General features: G+C 41.6%; 1 protein-coding gene across 2 annotated transcripts; it reads left to right on the forward strand.

The window, feature by feature from the left end:
- The first annotated feature begins 197 nt into the window (after window positions 1-197).
- SLC35E3 (solute carrier family 35 member E3) lies at window positions 198-27,515 on the forward strand. 2 transcript variants are annotated; one of them, XR_008390955.1, is made up of 6 exons: window positions 198-794; window positions 1,666-1,776; window positions 5,501-5,659; window positions 9,470-9,552; window positions 13,192-13,761; window positions 26,968-27,515. XR_008390955.1 is itself a non-coding variant. In XM_037136721.2 (5 exons), exons 1-5 carry the CDS (start codon window positions 216-218, stop codon window positions 13,376-13,378), a joined length of 1,119 nt encoding a protein of 372 aa, XP_036992616.1. In that variant the 5' UTR covers window positions 198-215; the 3' UTR covers window positions 13,379-16,420. The 2 variants fall into 2 exon arrangements, 1 of the variants encoding a protein (XP_036992616.1); XM_037136721.2 differs by lacking the exon at window positions 26,968-27,515 and having other exon boundaries at window positions 13,192-16,420.
- The last annotated feature ends 208 nt before the right edge of the window (window positions 27,516-27,723 follow it).

Consider the following 27,723-nt stretch of genomic DNA (forward strand, 5'->3'; position numbering starts at 1 on the left):
CGAGAAAAAGGTCCAAGATGGGACCCGCCAAGATCGAGGTTAGGCGACTAAGTGGAAGTACAGGACTTAAAATACAGCTTTCTGCCGGTGGAGCCCAATGCGCCTGCGCAGGATAGAGGCCACTCCGCTAACAGCTGAGGGCGGAATCGCTGGCGCCCCGAGTCACGTGGTAGGAGGCGGGGCGCAAGGGACGCTGCCGCGTAGTCTCGGGCTCAATGGGCGGTGGCAGAGCAGTGTACGCCGCTTCTGCTCGCCTAGGACTCTCTGCCGCGCTGGGAGCTGAAACTAGTGGTTGCGCCAGCACGGTAGCGGAGGAGGGGGGAGGACAAGGGCGGCCGGAGGCAGATCGGGCGTCCCTCTCCCAAGCTGAACGGCTTTGGCTCGTGGGGGTCATGGCATCGCTGGCAGACCGAGTGCGGGGCAATGGGCGCATCGCCGCCGGGCTGCTAGTCAACCTGCTGGTGTCCATCTGCATCGTGTTCCTTAACAAATGGATCTATGTGCACCATGGCTTCCCCAACATGAGCCTGACCCTGGTGCACTTTGTGGTCACCTGGCTGGGCTTGTTCCTCTGCCAGAAGCTGAACATCTTTGCCCCCAAAAGTCTGCCGCCTTCCAAGCTCCTCCTCCTGGCTCTCAGCTTCTGTGGCTTCGTGGTGTTCACCAACCTTTCCCTGCAGAACAACACCATAGGCACCTATCAGCTGGCCAAGGCCATGACCACGCCGGTGATCATAGTTATCCAGACCTTCTACTACAAGAAAACCATTTCTGTCAAAATACAGCTCACCCTGGTGAGTAGCTTCAGCTTCACAAGGCGCACCTCCCAGACCCTCTTTTTCACCGGGAAATTTGAATGTTTAACCTTGCTGCATACTCCTTCCCATCATCTTAAAATCCACACTTGTGTCATCTGTAAGCATGTGAACTTAAGGCTCATTTGGGGGATATGGAAAAAAGCCACCCTGGCACTCCATTGGGTTCCTACCCCGAGTGTACTTTAATGGTTTTAATAACTGTTGTTAGATATTCTTTAATGCTGTGATCGGTAAGAAAAGAAAGCTGTATTGGGTGGTGCAATTCAGTGTATCAGATTATCTGCAAAATCTCAAACTGAAAAAAGCACACCTCCCCCAGGGGAACCAGACTGTATGATAAACGTTAAAAGTTTAGAATAAAATATGTTTCAGACTATGTCAGCAGGGACGTTCTGCAGATGTTTCTGTATTTTTAAATATAAGGGTATTAACTAAAATCATTTTAGCATTAATAACTTACAATACTAAAGATACGAATGCTTTTGTTATATGTTTATATGTTGTTTAGCCACTAGTTTTGGAGTTCTTTTACTTCTGTGCCCATGTATGTTGTATTCATTTCTTGAAAAGTGCAATGCATTGATTTATTACCCCCAGATTTTAAATAGAATTAATTCTATTTTAAGTAGAATTAAATGAGAATTAAATAGTTATATTCACTAAATGAACATAATGAGGACTATCATATTTAACTTTGCAGAAACAGGATTAACAGTCAGTGTTTTCAAATAGAAAAGAAGAAAAATTTATAGAGGCTTATTGTTTCCCAGTGATTTTTTAAAATTAACCCTGTAATGGCATACTCTTGAATTTAATCTGAACAACATTTACCTCTTTTTCTTTACAGATTCCTATAACTTTAGGTGTAATCCTAAATTCTTATTACGATGTGAAGTTTAATTTCCTTGGAATGGTGTTTGCTGCTCTTGGTGTTTTAGTTACATCCCTTTATCAAGTGGTTGGTAATTTTTTTCTTTATTTGCCTTTTTATCAGAGTTCATAAATTTTGAAGCTGTATCCCAAGGTTTAGAAAATACAGTATAGAGACAATAAACTGTTAGGAAGAAAGCATACTTGCCTAAATTGGCCGACTCAAGCTGAAGAGAAGAAAGGAGACAGAAACTTCATGCCCAGCAATTGCCTCCCTCCCTGTTTGTAAGTGTATAACACCCATGCTTAACAGTCTGAGTGTGGGGTGGTGTTATATTATTTGGGGGGACGTCTTCACAAAATGAGCAGTGAGACTTTTTACCTGAGAACTGACTTCATTGGTTACGTTTGTTGTTTACTCTTCAATTATAACATTATTGTGAAAGAGTGAGCACACTTTCACAAATTTGAGAGGAAAAGATTTATAAATCTTTGCCTTCAAAAATATTCTGCTTTTACAACTTAAATATTGGCTTTGAACTCTTTGTCTGTATGAATAGTTTATAGCAGTGGGTATTTCACTTCTTGTACTAGCACAGTGCCTTATCCATGTAGCAGGCATTCATCAAAAATCTGTTCATGGATCCACTTCATTACCATAAAATCTGGACAAGTGTATTTTTTGTGTTTTATATAGTTGGGAAAAGTAACTTGGTAGCATGCAGTGAAACAGTATTTTCTCTATACTGAAAACCTTGGACTGAAAATTCTAGGGGTGCCTGCATGGGGAAATTAGAATCAAAATATATAACCAATTTTACTTTTTTTTGCTAACATCCACTGGTTGTAAACTGAGACTTCCTTGTTGAGTGTTAGGAGTTTAATAATACAGCCTTAGCATCTTAAACTTCATAATACTGATCACTTTAGAAACATTGTTATGTGAAAATTCGGAGGTTGAACACCTACTTTAGTGGCAGAGACACAATCTAAAAAAGACACCAGTGGCATGAGAGGATGGAGCACTCACTCTCTCTTGTCACTTGACTCCCAGATACTGACTTTTACTGCAGAGAGTAATCCCAGGAAGCTCAGCTCTGAGCTTCAGGAATTTATATTTGGGTGTACTTCAGTGAGTACACCCAAATTTTGTTACTAGCTACAGTAAATGAACATTCTTTTTTGATAAATGAACTTTTTATTTCCCAGTATGGATTAACTATTTATTAAATATAGCAAGAAATTTTATTTGTTGAACATTAGATTTTCTTGTATTCATTATATATCATTTAAATTCAGAGTACTCACTGTTCATGCCAGTGTGACCATTTTGGTTCACACAAGTCTCAACACTCTTATGGATTAGAATCAAAGGATTCTATATCCCTCAGGTAGATGTTTGAAATGATACTGACCAATGAATGACTGTAGACCAGCAGATTCACAGAGTTCTCCATTATTAGCAAATAGTAAAAGTAATGTTACAAAATAGGTATATTCTACAAAAATTTGTTTTAAAAAAAGTTGTATTTTCCCATTGGATGCAGGTATAATTTCTAAGTTATTTTTGCTGGGGTGTTAAAAGATGAGAGATTAGGTATTAGAGTTAGTTGTAGAAAGAGTGTGGACTCATTCATTCACTCAGCAGACATTTCTTCTGCTTTATGCTCAGGCTTGAGGTTACAAAGATGAAAAGCAGCTACAATCCAGTATTGTAGAAACACATGTAAACAGCTAATCATAAGCAGGATAGCTCAGGGTGTAAGGAAGTTCTGCGGTACACCAGGGAGGAAGTGTCACCCTACCAGAGGGTGGTGAGATACGTCTTCCTGAAAAAGTTAACAATTCAAATTGAAGGACACACATAAATTTGCTTAGCACAGAAATGTAGCAGAGGTCTTTCTTTGCATTGGTGCATGGAGCATCTTTTGAGAACTTGATTTGTTTGGTGAGACTAGAGTGGCATTCTGGAAGGACAAGGCCTTGGGCTGGGTGAGTCAGATGGCAGTCTTAAACGTCCTGCTGAGGGAATGTGCTGTCCATCCTGCAGGCACCAGGAAAAGAGTGTAGACCCTGGTGGCTGTGAGGAGTGAATAGGAAGAAAGGGTAACAGGCAGCACAGTTAGGAAGCTCTCCATGGTCCCAGGGGAAGACAGGAAGGCGCTGACCAAGGACAGTGGTAGTGAAGCAGGTAAGGAAGAACACTCAGGAAACCTTTTGGAGAAAGAATTTGTGGGATTTGACTAAATGTGGGAGTGAGAAAAGTAAGGAGCCTGATCCTTGAAGGAGATTTTATCAATCACTGGAGCAACACAGGAGGAATTAATTTGGGATGGAAGTAATGGGCTTGATTTTGAACAAGTCCCTATAGGTTATCTCAGTAAAGATGGCCAGTAGACTGTTAAAGATGGGAGTTTAAGGATGCTCGAGGAAAGAGGTCAAAGCTATAGGTGTCAGCGGATAGTAAAGAAATCAGTTATGAAGATAAAAAAGGAAGGCCAGATATCTGCCTTAAAAATAGTAAGTGAAGGAAGAGGTGAGTGAGGAAACAGTGCAAACCAGAGGTCAAGTTCTCCCAAGGGAAACTGCAGGCTGTGCAGAAAGCTCCGGCAGGAGGAGGGTGTAGGGAGCCCTTCAGGTGGGACTCCTAGAGGTGGTGGTGCCCTTTGGGGGAGCAGTTTCCTTAGAGGGGTGGTGGGCAGAAGCCAGGCTGCACTGCAGAAAGGGAAAGTGCAGGCCCTGACTCACCACGATTCCAGGTGGTTCTGTGTCGGAGAAACGCAGCGTCCGGGTGAGGCCGCTGAAGGGACAGAAGAGCAGGCATACTGTCTGCGTTCGCCTTGCTCACTGCAGTGCCCCTCGGAGCCAGCAGCAGAAGAATCAATTCTTTGTCCTTCATGTTCACAGAAGACCCTTGGTTAAGGCTGGTAGGAGCATGTGTCAGATTTCCGCTCTTCTGTTTCTGACTAGGTCAATGTCTATAGACTTTTGAAGTACGTGTAACAGGACACCCAGACCTACAGGAAGGAAAATTATGGAGGAGCAGTGATTCAAAGGCCTGGCTGTTCTTGCCACATCTTATGCAAATAGTCCTATTGAGCTTTCTTTAAACAGATTTGTGGAACATTTTGAGGGCTGATGGGATTTGAGGCTTTGAGGTGTTGGTTCTACTAAATGATATAGTTGTTTAGGGTTTGTGATCATCTGATTTGTTGAGGTGTATTGGTGGGAGATTACCCACAGAAAAGTCATCCATAAGGAGGAATATTCCTTTTACCATTGACTGGGATTTTTAAAGTGAATGAGAAGACCTCACATACCTTTCTAGCCACATACATTGGCAGCCACCTGGGATAACCGAGGTTCCTGTCAGTCTCTAACTAGGATGCCCTGCCCCCCACCCAGTCTGTTCTTTCACTTAGAAAGAAGTGAAGTCTCTACACAGCATCTGTGCAATTTCCATTCCTGCCATATTTCCCTGAGATTTCTTATGCTTGTGGGCTCATGTATGCATGGGCTTTCTCCATTTACTAGGACCAGGAGGGAAGAATGGATTTTTTTTTCTCCTTCTTTATAACTCAGAAAACAACACATGATCACACATTGACTTTATAAAACTCCTTTCATCCAAGGTGCTTAAAGAACATTTATACATGTCATTGAAATTTGAAATCTTATAGAATAACTAGACATTTCCTCTTCCCCCAGCCCTGGGCCCCACATTCCCACCTCTGCGGCTAGAGTTGCATCTTTCCTTTAAGAAATAATGCTGTTTGTTTTCTGCCTAACTGGTTTCATCTCCTAATTCTTAGTGGGTAGGAGCCAAACAGCATGAATTGCAAGTGAACTCGATGCAGCTGCTGTACTACCAGGCTCCGATGTCGTCTGCCATGCTGCTGGTCACCGTGCCCTTCTTTGAGCCCCTGTTTGAAGAGGGAGGACTGTTTGGCCCCTGGTCAGTTACTGCTCTGGTGAGTTCTGATTGTTTTAGTGTCAAGAAACAAAGTAATATCAGTCCATTCTTAATGCATTTTTAACTTGCAGAGCACTATCTAGTTTCACATTTAATATTCATAATTAGCCTTTAAGGGAGGCAGGGTAAGGATTACTTTTTTTTTTTAGATGAAGAAGCTGAGACACAGAAAGGTTAGGGTACTCGCCTAAAGTCAGACAGGTAGTCAGTGGCAAACCCAGGCCTGAAATTCAGGTCTGCTGATGCCTGGTTACTGCTCTGGCCATTCCAAGGTATAGCCCACCAAGAATTTGGGCATTTATTTTCATTTTACTTATTTACAGTGAAAATACAGGCTTACATATTTTTGTTTTGTTTTGGGGTTTGTTTATTTCCTTCTTCTAAGGAAATAAACAATGGGACTTCTTAAAGAAGTCCCATTAACATTTCTTGTAACACTGGTTTGATGGTAATGAACTCTTTTCGCTTTTTCTCTTCTGGGAAGCTCTTTATTTCTCCAGTTTTAAATGAGAGCCTTGGGATAGAGTAGTCTTGGTTGTAGCTCCTTGCTTTTCATCACTTTGAATGTTGGGTGCCAGTCCCTTCTGGTCTGTAGTGTTTCTGTGGAAAAATCAGCCGACAGTCTTACAGTAGCTCCTTTTTGTAGGTAACTGTCTCTCTTGTGCTTGATTTTGTTTTAATAATATAAATAATACATGGTCATTGTATAGATTTTGAACATACATAAAAATATAAAGAAAGTGAAGGCCTCCCAGAATCCTGCCAAACTAAGATAACCACCTTTATCATTTTTGTGATTATTTCGTGGATCTCTTTTTCAGATATGTAGATCCATGCATGCATGTGTGTTTGTATGTATGTATAATTTTCTTTGCGTGGAGCATTATTATATGTGCCATTTTTATGACGGATTCCTTTTCCCCAGCCCTCCTACCCACACTCATTTCCACATCTCATTACCCCTTCCCTGCCCTTTAAAGCCAGTCATGTCAGCATTTTAGTGTTTGTTCTTCCATATTTTCTCCATGGTGCACATGCCCATATACCAACATAGGCAGCACACACATGAATATAGACATAGGTAAACATTTCTGTTTCTGTTAAAAAGATGGGATCATATCACATGGTTTTCTGTATCTGGCTTTTTTCACTTAATATCTCATGAAAGTCTTTTTATGTCGTTCTTTTCAATGCCTGTATATATAAATAATTCTAGTTCTAATTCTTAACCACTGTGACCAGTGTTGCAATAAGCATCCTGTGTGTCCTCATGAACTGGTACTTTTTTCTGTGAAGCAGAATCCTGAGAGTGGAGTTTGTAGATCAGAGGGGTATGTACTTCGGGGACATTGTAAGATATGAAGTATAATCCCCAATGTAGGGAAGAAATGTCTGCTTCCCATAACTGTAGGCTTTGGAACACAGTCCATAGTGATGTCTTTTCTGTTGGTGGTGTTAACTTAAACTTACATAGCTCTTGGTCTGTTCTTGGCACTGTTCTAAGCACTTTGCAAGTATTAACTTACTTAATCCTGATAACAGCTTCATTGTATGGATACATACTGTTCTTCTCCCTGTATTTACTGATGAGGAAAGGGAGAGTTAAGTAACTGAGTGAACATCCCACGGCGAGCAAACAGAGCTGGCGTTGGAACCCATGCATTCTGGCCGCGAAGTCCATATTCTTAAACACCCCACTGTGCTGCCTGTGAGCAGGTCGATAGCTGTGTCAAATTCACATGCTTTCACATAAACCCTTTTTTCCAAAGTAGAAATCATTAGGCCAACAGTTAGATGAGATATTTCCTCTAATTTTACAAAAGTTCTAGTTATCTTGGTGGTCTGGTCTTCCAACCATTGCAGCTTAGGTGCCTTAAATTGGAAAGGGAGAAGTTTTTTGTGATAGGACCCCTGACAGATTTGGAAAAGGTGAGCAGCAGAAAGGTCATAAAAGAAATCAAAGAAACCTAGTGCCCAGCTGTCTGAGGCCATTTAAATAAGGGAAGGTCCCTTTAATTTCCCTAGGGGGCATCATTGTCCCAAAGGAGAGTTCGTAATTGTATTGTTAACGCTAAGTCATCAGCAAATTGGTATGTAACATTCTATGAACTCAATAAAATTAATAATATATTTCTAGAAACAATTTAATTTTTTTTTAATTTTTCTTTTTATTTTTTATTTATTTTAGAGAGAGGAAGGGAGGGAGACATAGAGGGAGAGAAACATCAGTTGCCTCTTGTACACACCCCAGCCAGGAAGTGAACCCACAGCCCAGGCATGTGCCCTGACCGGGAATAGAACCAGGGACCTTTCACTTTGCAAGATGATGCCCAACCAACTGAGCCACACTGGCCAGGCCTAGAAACAGTTTTTTAAAATCTTTAAAGAGCAAGTTGCTTTTCGTTGAACAGTTAATGGGCCTGACTTTTATAAAACAAATGACATATTACTATTTTCACCTAAATAGGGCACAACTCCAGCTTCTAACTGCACTGATCTAAAAACCGATAAAACTCACATGGGACAGGAAGAATCTTGAAATGTGACTTATCAATCTCTTTGGAATTTAAACTTATTACTAATTGCTGTTATAGCGAATATTTTATCTTAACTCTCACTTCAGAAGTAGAAACTGACATTGTAACTTTTGAAACAATATTGTGAGGTGGGTTTGTAGAGAATGTTACGTGTGTACACAGTGGTACAGCCCACTTTGTCACCCTGTCCTCGGCCAAGTTGTCTTATTCACTGCCCCGAGTGCCCACCCTGTGTTCTCATGCCTCCCTGCCTTGGCCCGAAGTTCCCTCTGCTTGGAATCCTACCCCCTTTTTTTCCCATAATGTTTACATTTGAAATCCAAAGACTTTTCTCACTATCCCAGCCCAAAATGACGTGTCCTGCCTAGAGATTCACAGAGAACTTATTGTTTGTTTGCCTGTAAGTGAAGGAGCTCATTTCCCTTCATTGCCTGAGCCAGAAATCTTGCATTGCACCCTCACTTGCATGTGTGAAGAGGTAGCGTAAGGGAGCGGGTTAGGAGCGGGGACTCCAGAAGCACACCACTCGGTTTTAATCTCCACCCTGCCACTTCCTGGCTGTGTGATCTTGGGCAAGTCACTCTCCTTCACTGTGCTCTGTTTTCTCTTCTATAAAATGGGATAGTATTTACTACCTCATGGTATTTGTGAGGATTGAATAAATTAACATATGGGAAGCTTTTAGAACAATCCTTGGCACATAATAAGTACCATGTAAGTGCCAGCTGTGATTATCACGGCTTTGATTATGTCTGTAAGTGGTATCTGAGCTCTTCGAGGACAAGAACATGTCGTGTTCCTCACATGGCATGGCCAACCTGTGTACATGACTACGCATTGATTCAGTTTAAGTGAGAACAAATATGGACAATTCAATAGAAAAAAGATCTTGAAGGATCCATGCTAAGGTATTAATAGTGGTGGGTGGTTGAGATATATTCTGTTTGCTTATCTTTATTTTCTGATTTTTCTATAATGAACATGTATTATATTTAAAAAGTAATTTTTCTTCAGATAAATAAAAGCAAAACTGGAAATGCACATTCAGAGGCAGGATATTATTGGGGAATTTTTCTTTGAGTTTTGTAGACAAAATTACATTTCAGAATATTTTTTACTCTCAATTTTTGTTGTCTTTCAAGTTGATTCTTTTTAAAATCTTGTTCCTAATGGTTGATACTCGAGTCTTTAGAAATACCTAATGAAATGTGTTTGTACTTGATGATTATACTGATTGGAGCTGTGTTAATGATTCTTTTGTCCACTCCTAGTTCATGGTGCTGCTGTCTGGAGTCACAGCGTTCATGGTGAACTTGTCAATCTACTGGATCATTGGGAACACTTCACCAGTCACGTATCCTTTTCCTGATGGCTCACAAATGCATGGTCTTTCATATTTTCTAAAAGTCCATCACATCAATTCCTTGAGTCTCACAATTACTATCACATGGCCTAAATTAAGTAGAGTAGCTATTTTTAATCTTTAACATCTCATTCCACACTAGAGTCTGTAGAAATTTAAAGAAATATGAACTGGGAAATGAATTAGCTTTTCATATCATGATCATTTTTGAATTTTTTAAAGTCATAGATGGTCATTTTCCTTATCAGAATTAATATGAGAACCATTCCTTGCACATAGTGGGGTTCGATAAGTATTTGTGGAGTGAATAATGAGATGGGCGCTCGGGTTGTCTATCAGTTCTCAGTTATCCGTGTTAATAGAGGTGTGGTTATCCACGTAGCAGAAGATAGTCGGACCTCTGAAACTGACCTACGTGACTTCTGAACTTTAGGATGTTTTTGCACTTATGTGGATATGGGTGTGCCTGTTTTTCTCGGTATTATGTCACAAAATGAAGTCATACTTTGAAGGCCTGAACCAAACTCAAGTGCCTTCTTAATATTCTGCTCGTCATTCTGTTTCTGTTCTCGTTTCACTTTGCTGCACTCTTGGGCAGATGCAGAGGATGGATTTCTGTAAGTCAGAGAGGTAGTTCAGCAGTGGTGTGTCGTAGGGTTCTGATTCACGTAAATGAGTGAACACTGATGTCGTCAAAGTAAAAATGCAGCATATTTGACAACTATCAACAAATAACAACAATGATAATAATGTTTTTAAAGAATAACACTTAGTATTTATTTTGTGCCAGGCACTTTTTGAATCACCTCGTGTATATTAGGCATTTAATTCCCATAGCAGCTCTGCAAGGTAAACTTTGTTATTTTACTTTGCAGAGGAGGAAATGGAGGTGCAGAGACTTTGCATAACTCAAGGTTGTGCACCTGAGCGGGGTTGTATCCAGATTTCGAATCATGCAGTCTGATCCCAAAACTTCTGTACCATGCCGCCAAGTCAGGGCATCCGAGTGTGTGCCCTTGCTAACATTGATCCATTCAGCAGGCATTGAACACCCAATATAAACTGTTCACTGGCTTAGTATTTACATATTGCATATCTGCTATATGTCAGACACTGGAGATATAGTGAAATAGACAAAAATCTTTGCTCTCACAGGCTTAGACTATAAACAAAAAAATAGGTAATATACATATTAGTGTTACATAGTGTTAATTGCCAAAGAGAAGAAAATAAAGCAGAGAAGAGGATATGAAATGTTGAGGAAAGAGTTTAAATTTTAGGGAGAGAAGGCAGGAAGGCCTCTCTCTAAGAAGAGGACTTCTGAGTAAAGATCCGAAGAAAAAGAGGTCACTCCCTGGGGATCGGGACGGACAGCATTCCGGGCGAGGGAAGGGTGGGTGAGAGGCCCCAGGGAACAGCAGGGAACCAGAGTGGTTGGGGTGACGCGGAGGGTGGAGTGCGGTGGGCTCTGGGCAGCGACAGGGAGCCAGGTGGAGCAGAGCCCTTACCTAAGGATGATGACTCTGAGTGAGCACGAAAACCATTGGAGTTTTGAGCAGAGAAATAGTGTGATTTTACTTATATCCTAATAAGGTCACTCTGGTCTGCTGTGTTAAAAGCTTTCCCAAATCCATGCAATTGACCTTTTTGGCCAGATGATTCTTTGTTGCAGGAGCCTGTCCTGTACCTTGTAGGATGTTCAGCGTAGCCCTGGCCTCCACCCACTAGATCCAGGAGCTCTCGCTTCCCCCAGTCATGTGAACCAACAATATGTCTAGATCTTGCCCAGGTGGCACAGTAAGCCCTGTTTGAGAACCACTGGATTAAATGAGGCAAGGCAGGAAGGGAAACTGTCAAGAGGCCACTGTACTGTTCTAATTTAGAAATAATGGTGATTTGGAACCAGGATGGTAGCAGCAGACATAGTGAGAAGGGATTGGATTCTGGATATATTTTCAAGTAGAGACAACAGATTTTGCTGACAAATTGGATGTGGAGAATACGAGAGGAAATAAAGGCGACTCGGATGGTTTTTGCCTGAGCACCTGGTAGAATGTAGTTGCCATCGGTGGGGGTGGGACAGCCCTGAGGCTGAGGTTTGGGGGTGGGGAGGAAGAGCACGTGTTCAGTTTTGGGCGACAAGTCCAAGAGCTCAGAGCCTCAGCTGGGGGTGGTCCCGAGAGAATCAGTGGTGTGTAGGTGTTTAAAGCAGTGAGACTGGTTGAAATAGCTAAGCAAACAAGTAGAAGAAAAGAGGCCCAGAGATTGAGTACTGGATCATTCAGTGTTCGGAGATCCAAGAGGTGAGAGGAGCCAGGCAGCAGAGGCAGGAAAGCAGCAATAGGGCAAAAAGGAAGGAGAGTGGTGTGGCAGCCGAGGGCAGGGGAATTCACTGCTGGGCCAGGTGCGGGAAGACATAGATGAAGGGGTTTCACAGGGTGGGGGTGCTGGTGGTTTCAACAGGTGCTTTCAGAGTGTTGAAGTGAAAGTTTAACTGGAACAGAGTGGAAATTTAGAGAGAATTGTACATAGCAAATAGAGACCTCTCCTTTTCTCAATTGACAAAAGATTCACTCTAGAATTTCTTTACATGTGCCTTCCCTCTGGTATAAATATCTTTAACACATCATAAGTTACTTAAAAGAGGCTGAGGAGTAAAGAAATGCCGAAGTGTTAGAGCCAGTGCACTCAAAAATAGCTCACAATTGAAAATAAAGCACTTGTGATTATGGTTCTAATGAACATCCTTGGGAAGATCCTCTGTCTCTCAGGAATCACCTGTCAGGTCAGGCAAGCTCAGGGACCCCGTTACAGGGCCCACACTTTCCTGCCCAGAAGGCCCTTCCCAGGCTGCGCCATGGGCCCGGCCTCAGAACGGAGGAAAGAGCCTAGGCTTTGCAATCAAGCAGATTCAGGTGCACGGGCCCCGCTCTGCCCTGACCCTCATCAGTTACGAACTGGGGGAAATAGTACCTACGATGTTGGTTGTTATGAGTGTTTGAGGGAGTATGAGTCAAGCACCTGGCAGATGTTTATTAGGCATAAGTACTGCTATTGATAACTGTTATTAAAGCTGGTACACCTGGTGCTTAGTGCGTGGCATGTCATTGGTGCACACTGTTACTTTCTTCCCCTTCCCCTCTTCCCTCCTAAACCTAAGCATGCTGGGTGTGCTTACCTTGAGTCAGCTCTCTGGTGCCTTGCACATCTCACCTCACTTCCAAGAGTAGTTGTTATTAGAAATGGCTCTCTAAAACAGAACCATAAATTGCTGTACAAAATATCTTCCCTGTACATCACTCTGAACTCCTTTCCCTACCGTATATTGTAGCCCCTTTCTTCTTCTTTGGAGAGGCCAGTAGGGAGACTTGAAGCAGTCTCCTGTCACTTACTACTTGCTAAAACCTGCCTGTAGAAAGTAGGATTGACCCAGTGCTTCACTGAGGTTCTTGTTCTTCACGTTGGGGGAGGAGGCCCTGCCGTTCAGTCAGTGTGTCCTGCAGTTCTTTCCAGCCCCCAGGAGCCATTGCTCTGTGTGTGTGTGTGTGTGTGTGTATGCGCGCGTGCACGTGTGAGTATGAATATAACATCTGACTTGTTATTCCTTTTTATCCTTATCCGAAACCTCAGCTACAACATGTTTGGACACTTCAAGTTCTGCATTACTCTGCTCGGCGGCTATGTTTTATTTAAGGATCCACTGTCAGTTAACCAGGGCCTCGGCATGTTGTGTACATTGTTCGGCATTCTCGCCTATACCCATTTTAAACTCAGCGAACAGGAAGGAAGTAAGAGTAAACTGGTACAACGACCTTAATTGGGCTTTTTGTGGAGAAAAGAAAGTTACCCCAAGAAGATTACGAAATGTGAAATGTGCGAATGGCTTTCAAAGACGGGGAAAAAAATTACATTGCAACATTCATTGAATGATGGTTTATAAGAAGTGACACAAAGGAAATTTTATTTATAAATAATGACTTTTTAATTTAGTGTACTTTTTTTCAGAAACTTAATTCATGCTGCTTTTCAAAGATGATGATGGTATGAATTATATAGGATGGTTTATACCAAATGAAGTACATGAAATTAAAGTTCCCTAGTAGTGACAAAGGACTTCCTGTCACTGAACTACAAATGTGTCAAGGTTTTAAGTGTTCAGACTATTCCAAAAAAGGATGCAGAAGACTCCTCTACCTCCTGGTAGGTGGTCCCCAGGGTGAACTCTATCATAATTTCAGCCAGTGTTCAAATCAGAATTTAAATCTAGCATTTCCATCTTAGTTGGTTTAGTAAAACTTCCTGCTTATTTCATTTATAGAAAGTGAAATATAATTTATAGAAAACATAGTACAAAAGACCATAAAACAAAATCCAATTCCAAAAGTAACATTCTCCTAATAGAAAATTGACGTCAGAGATTATGCAGCCCTGACTGGTGTGGTTCAGTGGGCTGGGTGACTGGGACATCCCACAAACTGAAAGGTTGCAGGTTTGATTCCCATTCAGGGCACATGCCAGTTGGGGGCGTGCGAGAGGCACGATCAGTGTTTCTCTCCCTTTTTCCCTCCTTTCCCCTCTCTCCAAAAATAAAGAAAAAAAATCTTCTAAATGTTTCTTTAAAAAAGAAGTTATATGTTATCCAAAAAAACCTAGGTTTTTAAGTTATATGTTATCCAAAAAAACCTAGGTTTTTAAGGGGGCCTTCAGTGAATTCTAGAAACTACATTTAGTTAAAAAACAAAGTAACTCCCCATTCAAATGGCCCAAAGGAAAGACTATAGATGAAATAAGGTTTCTTATTATCTTGGTAACTGTTCTCCTGGCCTCTTTGAGCCCATGCTGGTAATTTCTAACCCCCCCCCCACTCTGCTCTTACTCCCACCGCCCACTGCTGCCCCAGTTGAGGCGTCCGTGGAGCTTTCTCTGGCACCGAGGACTCGGAGGGAACTGTGTCTGGCTGCCCAGGGGGCTGAGGAAAATTCTTACACAATAAGTCAGGGCAAATGCTCTCCAAACACTGAGCAGAAACTTGGTGAAAATGTTAGGAAAGATTTGAAAGAGGAGTAGAAAAATGGCTAATAATTAACTACTTCTATAAATTTTTTAAGGAATTTTTTAAAATTAGGGTATAGGGGAAATACATGAGTCCCACCTAAAGAAATAAATAGTACCACATATTTAATTGCAAAATTTATTTCTGTCTTCCAGCTTCTTGACATTAGAGCTTCAAAAGCAGTTGTTGATAACCTCTCATAATATTAGATGAACCCTCTTGTAATAAATAATTCTTTTTCTAAATATTATTTTTAAACTTTAAATGAGAAAACAACTCTTAAGAGGATGAAGAGCCATGTGTATTTTGTAGGATTTTTTTTCCTGACCCATTTGAAAGGAAAGCCTCAAAGAAAATCTATTTTGACAGTATTTTGTATCAGTCATTCTGTTGTATGATTAGTATGTGTGGTTTTCTATTTGGGTTTTAAATATTCTTTGTTTCTTCTCAGTTTCTGAAAATATATTTTGTGCTAAGAATAAGAAGTATAAGATGATTTGTCTTACAGATGGGCCTCAGGCATTGTTTGTGTACCACATTCTCTGTGTGTATGTGTCTAAATGAACATGTGATTATTTTCCAAACGCTGGAGAAAAGTATTGCGACGCAGTGAGAATTATGTGACTTCTGTGCACCAACAGCTGAGGTCATTCGTGCCATGTACAGATGCTCATTAACTGTAAATACCACTTGGGGGGCGGGTTCGAATAAATGACTATGTCAATAGGAACGCAGTGAGAAAGTTGGAGGAAGATAGGGTGGGATATGGATGTATATATACATATACATTCATATCTATTAATGAAAGAAATATGTACTGCTGGAACTGGAGGCTGATAAACATATTTGGCCCTGAAGACAGCTTCCCAGGGAAAAGGAAGTTCCTGGAGGAAAATGTGCCAGGTGACCAGGACCTGCCATAGTGACAGCATGGTGCCGGGGAGGAACTGCACTTGCTGTGGGTGTCGCCACCCTCGTTTTTCACCCTGTGTTAAATGACTGAGCTTCTGTTTCCACCTGGTACAAATAAAGAGACCCTGATGTTTTTACTTCTGTGCTGTGTTGGGACCAGTGGAAGAACAATAGCATCTCTGTGGTCGCGCAGCGGGAACGCTGGCCTGTCCAGCTCCTAAATATGTGGAATCCAGTGAAACAAAATCCTCGTTTTCTTTTTAAAATATCAGAAAAAAGAAATCTCTCCCTGAAATGAACCAAGCTTTCTTCTGTTTCATTTTCTAAAATACTCTCCTAACGTGGCTGTATTTAAGTCATTAGTCACCTTTGTGGAAAATGTAAGAGCAGCAGCGTTAATCCAGTGCGTCACATGGACCCCAGTGGTCAGTAGTGGGGGGAACGAGTGTGTAGGATGGCCACACTCGAAAGTCTGATGCAGAGCGTGGAGGTCAGGTGTGTTGGACACAGCCTGTTCCGCATCTCTGTTTCCAGACTTGAACTGGATTATGCTTGCTAACATTAGAAATACAATAATTTCACTCAGCAGCAGAGGCTTATTTAATGTGTGTTATATGTCAGGTGCTGTGCTAGGCACAGTGCAAAGACAGTCCTGTGTTTCCAAGAGACATCTGTCTAGCAGAAAAGATAGACGTTAATGAAATAAAAGCAAAGTAAGTTTATTATGCTAAAAGGGACATGGTTGCCTGGGAACCAAAGGGTCACCAGTTCCATTCTCAGGGCACGTGCTTGGGTTGCGGGCCAGGTACGGGTGTGCAAGAGGCAAGCCCATTGATGTTTCTCTCCCTCTTTTTCTCCTTCCCCTCTCTATAAAAATAAATAAAATAAAAGGAACGTGATTATCTGGAGCATATAACCAAACACTCTGGCCCACTCTGGCTGTCAGTGAAGGTGTCCATGAGGGAAGGATGGCTGAGCTGAAATCTGATGAAAGCATGGAAGTGAGCTAAGCCAAGGGAGGTGATTGCATTTCTGGTAAAATGGAGTAGCATAGGCAGAGGCCCATTGGTTGGAGGAATTACGAGTGTAAATAACTGCAAAAAGGATGGAGTGTAGGGGAGGGGGAGATAGTTTATGGCACGAGCCAGGAAAGGCAGGCTGGCCTGGGACCATAGACCATCCTGTCAGCTATGTTAGAAATCTAGGAACAGCAAGAGGGTGTGTGGTGAGCAATGTCACAGTCAACCCCAGTGTTTTGAAACAAATGGAGGAGAACCAGATAGATGCCAGGAGACTATAATGAGATGTGATTACTTGGAAGGCTGGTGGTGTGACAGGAGAGGCAGTACGTTGAAGAGAATTTAGTAGATGGACTCCACCAGACTTGAGAGAGACTGGAAATGAAGGGCACAGGAGACAGTGAAGTTGGTGATCACATATCTGGTTTGCACAGCATGATGGAGAATGATGCCATTCTCTCAGGAAACACAAGGGAGAAGGAAGATGAGCTTATATGTAGCCATCTTGATTTGAGGCATCCAGTTAAAGGCATTAACCAAATAACCATACAGGTGTAGGCATTAGGAAATTTTTGACTTAGAGTGGAGATAAAACTTGGGGAGTTACTGGAATATACTCAATAAGGGTGGAAACAGACCAGGATGAGCTTGGTATAAAGCAAAAAGGCGTTCTATTGTACAACTGAACCTGGAGGAGCTCCAGCATATACCGGTAGAGGAAGATAATTCTGCAAAAGGGTAGGAGAAAGATGAGGATGACGATATTGGAAGCAAGAGTAGACAAATGTGATAATATTACTGGGAGATCAAGGTAGACACGGACAGAAGAGTAGCCATTGTATTGACAGTTTATCGTTGACCTTAGTATGGCAAGAAGCACATTGGAGTGGGCTGAGTTGTCTGCATGTGAGAGGTGGGCCATGGCATCCAAGAGTATAGATGCTTCTTTTGCTAATGCAGCCTGCAGTGTTACAAGCAATATTCATTCTTGCTTGACATGAACTGGCTGCTTTTTTGTGAGTCTAAGACTTCTATTGTAATGGTTATTTATTATTACAGAATTAAGATTGTAGAGTACCAAACATCCTGTGTATGCCTAGAAACAGGGCAGCTGCTTCTGAAATGGATAATATTTTGCTCTGAAAAGAACTTTTATTTTTGGCTCCTGAGCTCCCGAATGTATTCTTGTCATGTAGGTTGCTATTAATATAATCAACAGTTACTTTTGCCAACTGCAGGTACTTTGGAAAAACAATTTTGCAAGCCCACTAGGGGCTGATCCAGTCATGCATTTACTTGTTTTTGGTACTGTTAAGGTTAAAAAGAAAAAGAAATTTGCCAAGAAAAAGGCCAGTGTCAGTCTGGGAACTAGTGCGGTGCAGGGTACAGGGCCATCCCGGACATGAGAACTGTGGCTTCCAGCCCAGAGGCTGCCATTTACTAGGACGGCCTTAGCATTAGGCGAGTCACTGCACTTTTATCTCAGTTCCATCTATGAAATGGAAGCGTGGATCCCAATGATGTCCAAGGGCTCTCTATAAAACCCCTAATTCTGATTTCTCAGACTAAACTCGTGATTTCTCATTTGTTTACCTTGAGAGCAGATTTAAGTAAATACATGAGAAAGAGTTTATTTGGCCCTCATAAGAATTGTTTTTTTCTTTAGGAGCATTTCTTTACTTATAGATTCTGTTTTCATGTGCATTTCTTTACTTATGGGTTCTGTTTTTAGAAAGTACTAGATTGGCTAAGAAGTCCGTTTAGTTTTTTCCATAAAATAAAAGGCACATTTTTCATTTTCACCAATAACTTGATTGATTTGGATATTTTGAGTATGTTGGCTGTCTCCCACTATTGGCTTCCAGCGGATAGAGGTCAGGGGTGCTGCTAAACATCTTCCAATGCATAAGATGGCCCCACAGCAAAGACTTATTTGGCCAACATGTCAGTAGTACCAAGAAACTTCACAAACCACTTTTGACACATTTGATCAGTCATAGCACCTTCTCCATACACTGCACAAATTTTTTTTTGCATTTTTACCTTTTTTGAAATAAAGCATAATATGCCAAAAATGTTATATATTTTTTTTCATCTAAAGTATTAAAATGGCTGCACAAAATTTCACCAATTTTGCCCTGGCTGGTGTGTCTTAGTGGATTGAACACCGATCTGCAAACCAAAGGGTCACTGGTTCAGTTCCCAGTCGGGGCATATGCCTGGGTTGCTGGCCAGGTCCCCAAGTGGGGGGTCTGCAAGAAGCAACTACACATTGATGTTTCTTTCCCTCTCTTCTTCCTTCCCTTTCCCTCTCTCTAAAAGTAAATAAAAAATCTTTTAAAAAAAATGTACCAGTTTTGGTAAGGTTTTTTGTAAATGCATGCTGATATGACAGCTGTCACAATACAATCTAACAAAATTGTTTCTAATGAAGTTAAAAACAACTAAGTGCTACTAGAGCTGTCTTATGGAAAAAAACTAAATGAACCTTTTGACCAACCAACCCAAAATGTGCAAAACATGAAATGTGGCTTATTTTCATGTTTGTTATATTAGAGGATATGATTTGATTCATTTGGCTTATCAAAGAAAGCTGCTTTGTACATTGTATGAAATTGGCAGGTGAATTATTGTTAATTCAACTATTTGTTTATACTTTTTGCTCTGCTGTTTTTAATTTGGAAAATAGCACATCACCCAACCCATAGTAACTCACACTTTTCTGTTTAACCAAAAACGTCTCATACACACCACGTGTGCCATGGGAACAGGCCTGCACGCTTATTTAACCGGCCAGGGCTGTGCATTTTTTTAAGGACTATTTTTTTTTAATAATGTGTTTTATTGATTATGCCATTACAGTTGTCCCCTTCCCCCCTCCCTGTATACCCCCTCCTGCCCACATTTGCCCCTTTAGTTCATGTCCATGTGTCATAACTTCTTTAGCTTCTACATTTCCCACACTATTCTTGCCCTCCCCCTGTCTATTTTCTCCCCACCATCTATGCTACTTATTCTCTGTACCTTCTCCCCCCTTCTCCTCCTCCCACTCCCCTGTTGCTAACCCTCCATGTGATCTCCATTTCTGTGGTTCTGTTCCTGTTTTAGGTGTCCACTTAGTTTGCTTTTGTTTTAGGTGTGATTGTTAATAATTGTGAGTTTGCAGTCCTTTCACTGTTCATGTTTTTTTAACTTCTTTTTCTTAGATAAGTCCCTTTAACATTTCATATAATAAGGCCTTGGTGATGATGAACTCCTTGAATTTTATCTTATCTGAGAAGCACTTTATCTGTCCTTCCATTCTAAATGAAAACTTTGCTGGATAGAACAATCTTGGTTGTAGGTCTTTGGTTTTCATGACTTGGAATACTTCTTTCCAGCCCCTTCTTGCCTGTAAGGTGTCTTTTGAGAAATCAGCTGACAGTCTGATGGGGACTCCTTTGTAGGTGACTGTTCCCTTATCTCTTGCTGCTTCTAGAATTCTCTCCTTCATTTTTATCTTGGCTAATGTAATTATGATGTGCCTTGGTGTGTTCCTTCTTGGGTCCAACTTCTTTGGAACTCTCTGAGCTTCCTGGATTTCCTGGAAGTCTATTTCCTTTGCCAGATGGGGAAGTTCTCCTTTATTATTTGTTCAGATAAGTTATTCACTTATTGCTCTTCCTCTTCCCCTTCTGATACTCCTATAATTCAGATGTTGGGGCATTTAAAGATGTCCTGGAGGTTCCTAAGCCTCTCCTCATTTTTCCGAATTTTTGTTTCTTCATTCTTTTCTATTTGGTTGTTTCTTTCTTCTTTCTGGTCCACTTGATTGATTTTAGTTCCAGTTTTGTTTCCATCCCTATTGGTTTCCTGTGCATTTTCCTTCATTTCACTTAGTGTAGCCTTCATATTTTCATCTAATTTGTGACTAAAATTAACCAGTTCTGTGAGCATCCTGATCACCAGTGCTTTGAACTGTACATCTGATAGGTTGGCTGTCTCTTGGTCGCTTAAAAGTATTAGCTCTGGAGCTTTGATCTGTTCTTCCGTTTAAGCCATTATTTTTTCATCAGGTCATGCTTGTTATAGATGAGGGGCGGAGCCTTAGGTGTTCACCAGGGTGGGGCAACCCAGTGTCTGGGTTGTGACACTGTCTGTGGGGTGGAGTCAGAGAGAACAATGGGGCCCTTCTGGTGCTGGTTCCTGGGTGTATGGGCTTGTATACGTTCTAGGACCCTGTGAGTCTGTCCAGCAAATTCTCCTATGAGGCTGGGAGTCTCTCCTGGCACCTTTTCAGTCAGTGCTTTTAGGCTTTATTTCCCGGCACTGGAGCCCTGAGTTGCACAATCTGACTCGCTGCCTGTTTTTGCCTAGTTTATCTGAGCGCAATTGTGTGACCACGGTCAGCCCCGGGCCACCTGCACTCCTGGGTCTGGCAGCCACCACCCTTTCCTGCTGCAACCGCTCTCTCTGGGCCACCGACACCACCCCTCTTACTGGTCTGGATAAATGGTTCGTTGTTGTCAGACTTTGGTACAGTTCAATTTTCTGTCTGTTCTGGTTGTGTTTTTGTTTCTAAATCGTTGTTGTCTTTAATTTTGGTTGTGTGAGGAGGCACAGTGTTTCCACCTACACCTCCATCTTGGCTGGAAGTCTGAAGACTGTATTTTTTAAGAGTAGTTTTAGGTTCATAGGCAATTCTAAATTTTGAAATTTTTTTGTTAACCACAAGAGATTATTTTTTTCTTTAAAAAATCAAATGATCTGTATCAACCAAATGTCATTGTTTTCCTTTTCCTGCTTGTTCTTATACTTCCAAAAATGTCAGTTTCCTGTTTTTTCAATTCCCCTTTTTTTAAAATTACAACTGGCCTTTTAGTGCAGAAGAGTGATGAGTAGACCCTTAACGCACGAAGTTGGAGGGGGAAAAATTAGCCTTTCAAGGAGATCTCCTGGGATCTCTGTAACTTGCACTGACTACAGGAATGATCAGATGCTCCAGGTCTTTCGCTGCCTGGACTTCAAAAGAAGAACTCTTTGGACTGGAGTTCTTAGAGAATTTTGCAGTGACTCATTGGGTATATTGGTTAGAATCAGGATGTTCTATATAACTCACCAAAAACTTACGCAGAGAAAAAAAGGAAAATAATTGGCTTCCTATTCTTTGTTTACCACCCCCTCTACAGGCTGGAAATGCTAAATTCTCTTTCTACTGTGTTGCTTTGTAGGTAAGGGTAATCATACGAGAACTCACCAGTAAAACATAATTGGAAGTTTGCTTCAGGTTTCTGAGGAAGCTTGTACTTTCATGATAAAAGAAATGGATGTGGTTGGTACTGCCTATTCCTTCCCATTTCCTGCCCTGAATGTAGCTGTGGATGTGTGGACCTGTGCCACCTGGTGAAGGACAGGTGAAGAGAACCTAATCCCCAAGTGCTGAGCTGCTGAACAAGCCATCAGGTGCCTCTTTCCAGGCTTCTTGTTTCAGGTGGAAAGCAAACTCCCATTTGTTTCGGCCACTTTTAGGTGCTACTTTCAGCCAAAAGCATGCCAGTGGGCATTTGAGGGTGCAAAGGGAAGAGAATGGAGGTCTTGCTCTGTCACATTTAAAGGAAGCAACATGTAAATATAAGTGGATAAAACACAAACAGGGTAGTGGCTAGTGTGACCCCAGCCTTCCTTGCATCGAACCCCAAGGGTGAGGTGGATGGGAAAGAAAAAGTGGTTTGGTGGACATGGGAACTCAAAATAGAGTCTGAACCTTGAGATATTGCTGGCTTGGGGTGAGCGAACCAGTTTCAACCAGGAGCAGACTTTCCAACCAAGTGGGAGACGGCCTACCTGGCCTCCCCCCATTCTCTTTCTGCTCCCCGATTTTGGCCACCCCCAATTACCCAATACTGCCCTTCCCCCAGCCATAGTGTTATACCTGTTTGGCCACTACTCCAACTTTGCTTCAAGTTGTGTCTGTAGATGAAGGAAACACTGGATGTTGCCTCAAGCCATGTGGCTGGAACCAGAATGCACACAATATAAGCAGGAGAACATCTCAGGAGGAGGGAACTGATGGAGCTGTGTGAAAAACTCAGAAAAGCTAAAAGAATAAATGTGATTAATAAATACAGTTGACTCTTGAACAGTATGGGTTTGAACTGCACAGGCCCTCTTTTCCATGGATTTTTTTTTTCAATAAATACTGTCAATGTATTTTCTCTTCCTCATGATTTTCTTAATATTTTCTTCTCTCTTGCTTATGTTATTGTAAGAATATGGTATAAAATGCATGTAACATACAAAAATGTGTTAATCAGCTGTTTTTGTTACTGATAAGGCTTCTAGTCCACCGTAGGCACTGAGAGAGGACCAAACTTTTTGCCACCCGAAAATATGCTTCTTGGAAAATTTATATATTAAGAAACAAAAAACTCAGTAAACTAACACCTGGGCCCTTACCTGCCTAAAGGAATTCAGACAGAAAAAACTGTGTGAAGGAAGGGAGCATTGCCTTAGCACCCTGTCAGAAACTAAGGGTGGTAGAAGGCAGCAACGCCTGCCTCCCAAACCTCCTTCTGTGAGCCATTGGTGGCCACCAGGAGGTGGCCCAGTGAGAGTTTGATTTTTACGTTTGCTCTCTTCTACCTGTGAATTGACCACTTTGAATTCCCAGGCTCCTGCCCTGCTTCTCCTTCCTTCGAAATGGCATATAAGTCTCAACTGCCCAATGTGTCGTCAGGACTTAGATTCTTATGGCCTCCCCACATGTGGGCCATTTATTATGGCCACCCATAATAAATGTTGGATATTTTTTTACTGTTAATATCTCTTAGTTTGATTTTTAACCTAGCTATAAGAGTTTAGAATGTGGGAGGAAAAATTAATTTTTACATCCCCACAGCTATATGGCCATTAAGTTTTGGGGGGAGTCAGAAGTTACACTGATTTGCGACTGGGGTGGCGTCGGGGACGGCACCCACCCCTTCCCTCCACGCTGTTCAAAGGTCGTCCGTAAAGAGAGGCTGCCGCTAGGCATACAGGGAGTAACCAAGGGGCACATTCGGGCCACTTCTCTGGCTCCAATTTCTAATATCTCAGATTTTTAAAAAAATTTATTGTGGTGAAGTACACATAAAATTCGACATCTTAACCATTTTTTAAAGTACACAGTTCAGTGGCATTAGGTACATTCACACTGTTGTACAAACATTAACCACCATTCAGATCCTGAACTCTTTTCGTCTTGCAAAACAGAAACTATATCCAGTAAACAGTAACTACATTCCACCCTCCACTCCAGCTGCTGACAACCACCAGGCTACTTTCTGTCTCTCTGAGTTTGCCTAAGTACTGCGCATAAGTGGAGTCATTTAGAAATTGGCTTATTTCCCTGAGTATAATGTCCTCAAGGTTCATCTGTGTTCACACGGGTCAGAATTCTTTCTATTTATCTATCTATCTATCTACCCATCTATCTATTTATTTGATTGATTTGAGAGAGAGAAAGCAATTTTTGTTGTCCTGCTTGTTTATGCATTTATTGGTTGAGTCTTGTTATGTGCCCCAACCAGGAATCAAACCCACAACCTTGGTGTATCAAGATGACACTCTAACCAACTCAGCTACCTGGCTGGGCCCCCCTTTCTTTTTTTATGTCTTCATATCTTCAATTTTTAATTGACACCCGAGGGTATTTTAAAGTTGACTTTGTGGAGAGTAGAAGGGGCAGAGAGAGACTGCTGGCTGCCACTGGGGATCGAACCCGCCACCTTTTTTGGTATTCTGGGTGACACTTCAACCAGCTGAGCCTCCGGGCCCAGGCTAAACCTACTTTTTCAATTACTGCCAACACACAGTGTTAAATTACCTTCAGATGTACAACACAGTGATTAGACGTTCCTATACCTTCCAAAGTGCTCACCTCAGTAGTCTAGTGCCCACCTGACACCTAGTACTTAGTCATTACAATATGTATCCTGTGCCGCACTGTACGTCCCATGACTATTTTCACAGCTGGTAGTTTGCACTTAGTCCCTTCCACCCATTTTTTTAGCCATTCCCTCTCCCATCTGGCAGCTACCAATTTTCTCTTTGTATCTGTGAGTTTGTTTCTAGTTCATTTGTTTGTTTGTCCTCATATGGTATCCGTCTTTCTCTGTCTGACTCATTTCACTTAGCATCATAACCCTCTAGATCCATAATATTGAAAAGGTAAGATTTTATTCTTTTTTATGGCTGAGTATATATACCACCTGTCTACTCACTCATTATCCATTGACAGACACTTAGATTGCTTCTGTATCCTGGCTATTGTAAATAATGCTGCAAGAACATACGGGTTCATATGCCATTTCAAATTAGTGTTTTGGATTTCTTCAGATAAATACCCAGAAGAGGAACTGTGTAGTTCTACCTTTAATTTTTTGAGGAAACTTCTATTATTCACAGTGGCTTCACCAAATTTCAGTCCCACCAACAATGAGGGAGGTCTTCCTTTTCTCCACATTATCACCAAAATGTACTATTTGTTGCCATTCTGACAGGCGCGAGCTGATATTTCATTGTGGTTTTGATTTGCTTTTCTCTGATGCTTAGTGACATTGAGCATCTGTATGTCCTCTTTGGAGAAATGTCTGTTTAGGTCCTCTGCCCACTTTTTTTTTTTTTTTAAAGATTTTATTTATTTATCTTTAGAGGGGAAGGGGGGAAGGAGAGAGGGAGAGAATCATCAATGTATGGTTGCCTTAGTGCATCCCCTGCTGGGAACTGGCCTGCAGGGAACCGGCCTGCAACCCAGGCATGTGCCCTGACTGGGAATCGAACTGCAATTGTATGGTTCGCAGTCCTGCACTCAATCCACTGAGCTACACCAGCCAGGGCCCTCTGCCCACTTTTTAATTGGATTGTTGTGTGGTTTTTGTTTTTGTTTTTTTGGTATTATATGAGTTTTTGTATATTGAATATTAACCCCATAACAGATATATCATTGGTGAATATCTTTTTTCATTCAGTTAGTTTTCTTTTTGTTTTGTTGATGGTTTTGTTTACTGTGCAAAAACTTTAGTTTGGTGTAGTCCCATTTGTTTATTTTTTTTTCTTTCCCTTGCCTGGAGGGACATAAACTAAAAATATTGCTAAAAAGTGATGCCAAGAGTGTACTATGTTTTCTTCTGGGAGTTTTATGGTTCCCAGGCTTAAATTTAAGTCTTTAAATCTATTCTGAGTTTATTTTTGCATACAGTGTAAGACAGTGATAGGGGACTCAAGAGTTGGAAAATTTTGGTAAACAGTTAATAAGCCTGGTAGATAATGCACCTGTTAAAGCTATTGTTTCAGGAACTGCAGGTGCAGGCCCACCACTCCCAGGAGAGACAGGCGACCTCCTGGGGCACCGCTGCAGACATCCCAGCCATTGTGTCCCAGGGAGAGACAGTGCCTGCCTGCCCAGGGCAAGAATGCTGCAGCTTATTTTAATCTAATTTTCCCCAAATTTCAAACCCCTCACTGCACTTCATTCTCTGTTATAAAAAGGCTGGCTTCGAGAGAAATGTAAGAGGGTTTCTTAGGGTACAAACGCCACCACTTCTTAGACATCCGAAAAAAGCACCCATAAAGATTCAATCCCTGTCTCTGCTTATTGGGTCTGGTGGGGGACAGGCAAGGCAGCACGAACACCAGCTTTTCTGGTTTCAACAGTAGCCTAGTTATTTATTTATTTATTTTTGGCATTTTTGTCCAGTTTTCCCAACACATTTCTTAAAGAGACTGTCTTTAACCCATTGTATATCCTGGCCTCCCTTGTCATAGATTAGTTGACCACAAAGGCTTGGGTTTATTTCTGGATTCTGTTTTCTCTTCCATTGATCTAAGTGTCTGTTTTTATGCCAAGTGCCCTGCTGATTTGATTGCTGTAGCCTTAGTTAGATATCAGGTAGTCCCAACTTTGTTCTTTCTCGATGTTGCTTTAGCTATTTGGGGTCTTTTGTGATTCTATATCAATTTTTGGATTATTCTAGTTCTACGAAAAAATGCCATTGCTTTGAATCTATATTGCTTTGTAGTGATACTAATTTTACCTGTCTATGACCACAGTATACATGCTTCCATTTATTTTTATCTTCAGTTTTTTTCCTTCAATGCCCTATAGTTTTCCAAGTAAAGGTCTTTTGCTTCCTTAGTTAAATTTATTCCTAGGTGTTTTATTAATTTTGATGTAATTGCAATGAAATTATTTTCTTAACTTCTCTTTCTGATAGTTCGTTATTGGTTTACAAAAATGCAACCAATTTCTGAATGTTAATTTGGTGTCCTGCTACTTTGCTGAATTCATTTATTAGTTCTTGAACGAATAAAGTCAGCACCCTTTGCTATTGTGGCACCATTTGCTGAGCAGATGTTGCCTTGTTAAACATGACTGCCATTTTACTCTTCTGATCTTGTCCCCAGGGCTGGAAGTTACTGGAAGCAAGAACAGAACTGACCACTCCCTATAGCCACAGGCAGAAGATAACACTGGAACAAACTTCAGTCTGTGTTACAACAGCCCAGGCACCACACAACAGCACCCCCCACCTTTTTATTCCAATTATAATCCAGTAAAAGCTCAAACCCCCTCCCTCACTGCCGGTGGTTCTCTCCACACCATGCCCCTCTCCTTTCTTGGAGAGTGAATAACAACGTCACTCTCGGTGCTTTCTTCCCTTTGTGAATTCTTCCACAGCCTGAGTCACCTCCTGGGGCACTGCTGAAGAGGAGCCTCTGAGGACAAGTGGAGGCATCCGGGCCATCGTGTTCCAGGGAGAGACAGAGGACCACCTGCCCTGCGAACAGCTAACTGCCCGGGGCGAGAATGCTGCAGGCTTCTTTCACCTAACTTTCCCTGAATTTCAAAACCCCTCACCGCACCTTGTTTATTCTCTGTTATTAAAAAAGGTTGGCTTGGAAAAAAAAATGTAAGATGGTCTGTTAGGTAATCAGATCGTCAGCCATCTGAATAAAGCCCCATAAAGATTCAATCACTGTCTCTGCTTATGGTGTTTGGTACGTGACAGGCTGCACAAATGCTGGTGTCTTTTCCGGTTCAAAACTTCTGGGATTGGATAAAAGATAAAATGACAGACACATGCTTCTTTTGTATAGGTGGGTAAAGGGTAGTTAACAATCTACAACTGGCATAACAATAGCAGTGAGGGGATTTGTAGT

Source organism: Artibeus jamaicensis, unplaced genomic scaffold (genome assembly GCF_021234435.1).
Source record: "Artibeus jamaicensis isolate MK-2021 breed Jamaican fruit bat unplaced genomic scaffold, CSHL_Jam_final contig_233, whole genome shotgun sequence".
Lineage (NCBI taxonomy): Eukaryota > Metazoa > Chordata > Mammalia > Chiroptera > Phyllostomidae > Artibeus > Artibeus jamaicensis.

What these genes read in the sequence shown, in the direction of transcription:
- SLC35E3 (XM_037136721.2), top strand. Translation starts at nt 216, where the DNA reads ATGGGCGGTGGCAGAGCAGTGTACGCCGCTTCTGCTCGCCTAGGACTC. An exon ending in TTACATCCCTTTATCAAGTG is followed by an intron (nt 1,777 to 5,500) that starts GTTGGTAATTTT and finishes CCTAATTCTTAG; the next exon opens with TGGGTAGGAGCCAAACAGCA. An exon ending in CCTGGTCAGTTACTGCTCTG is followed by an intron (nt 5,660 to 9,469) that starts GTGAGTTCTGAT and finishes GTCCACTCCTAG; the next exon opens with TTCATGGTGCTGCTGTCTGG.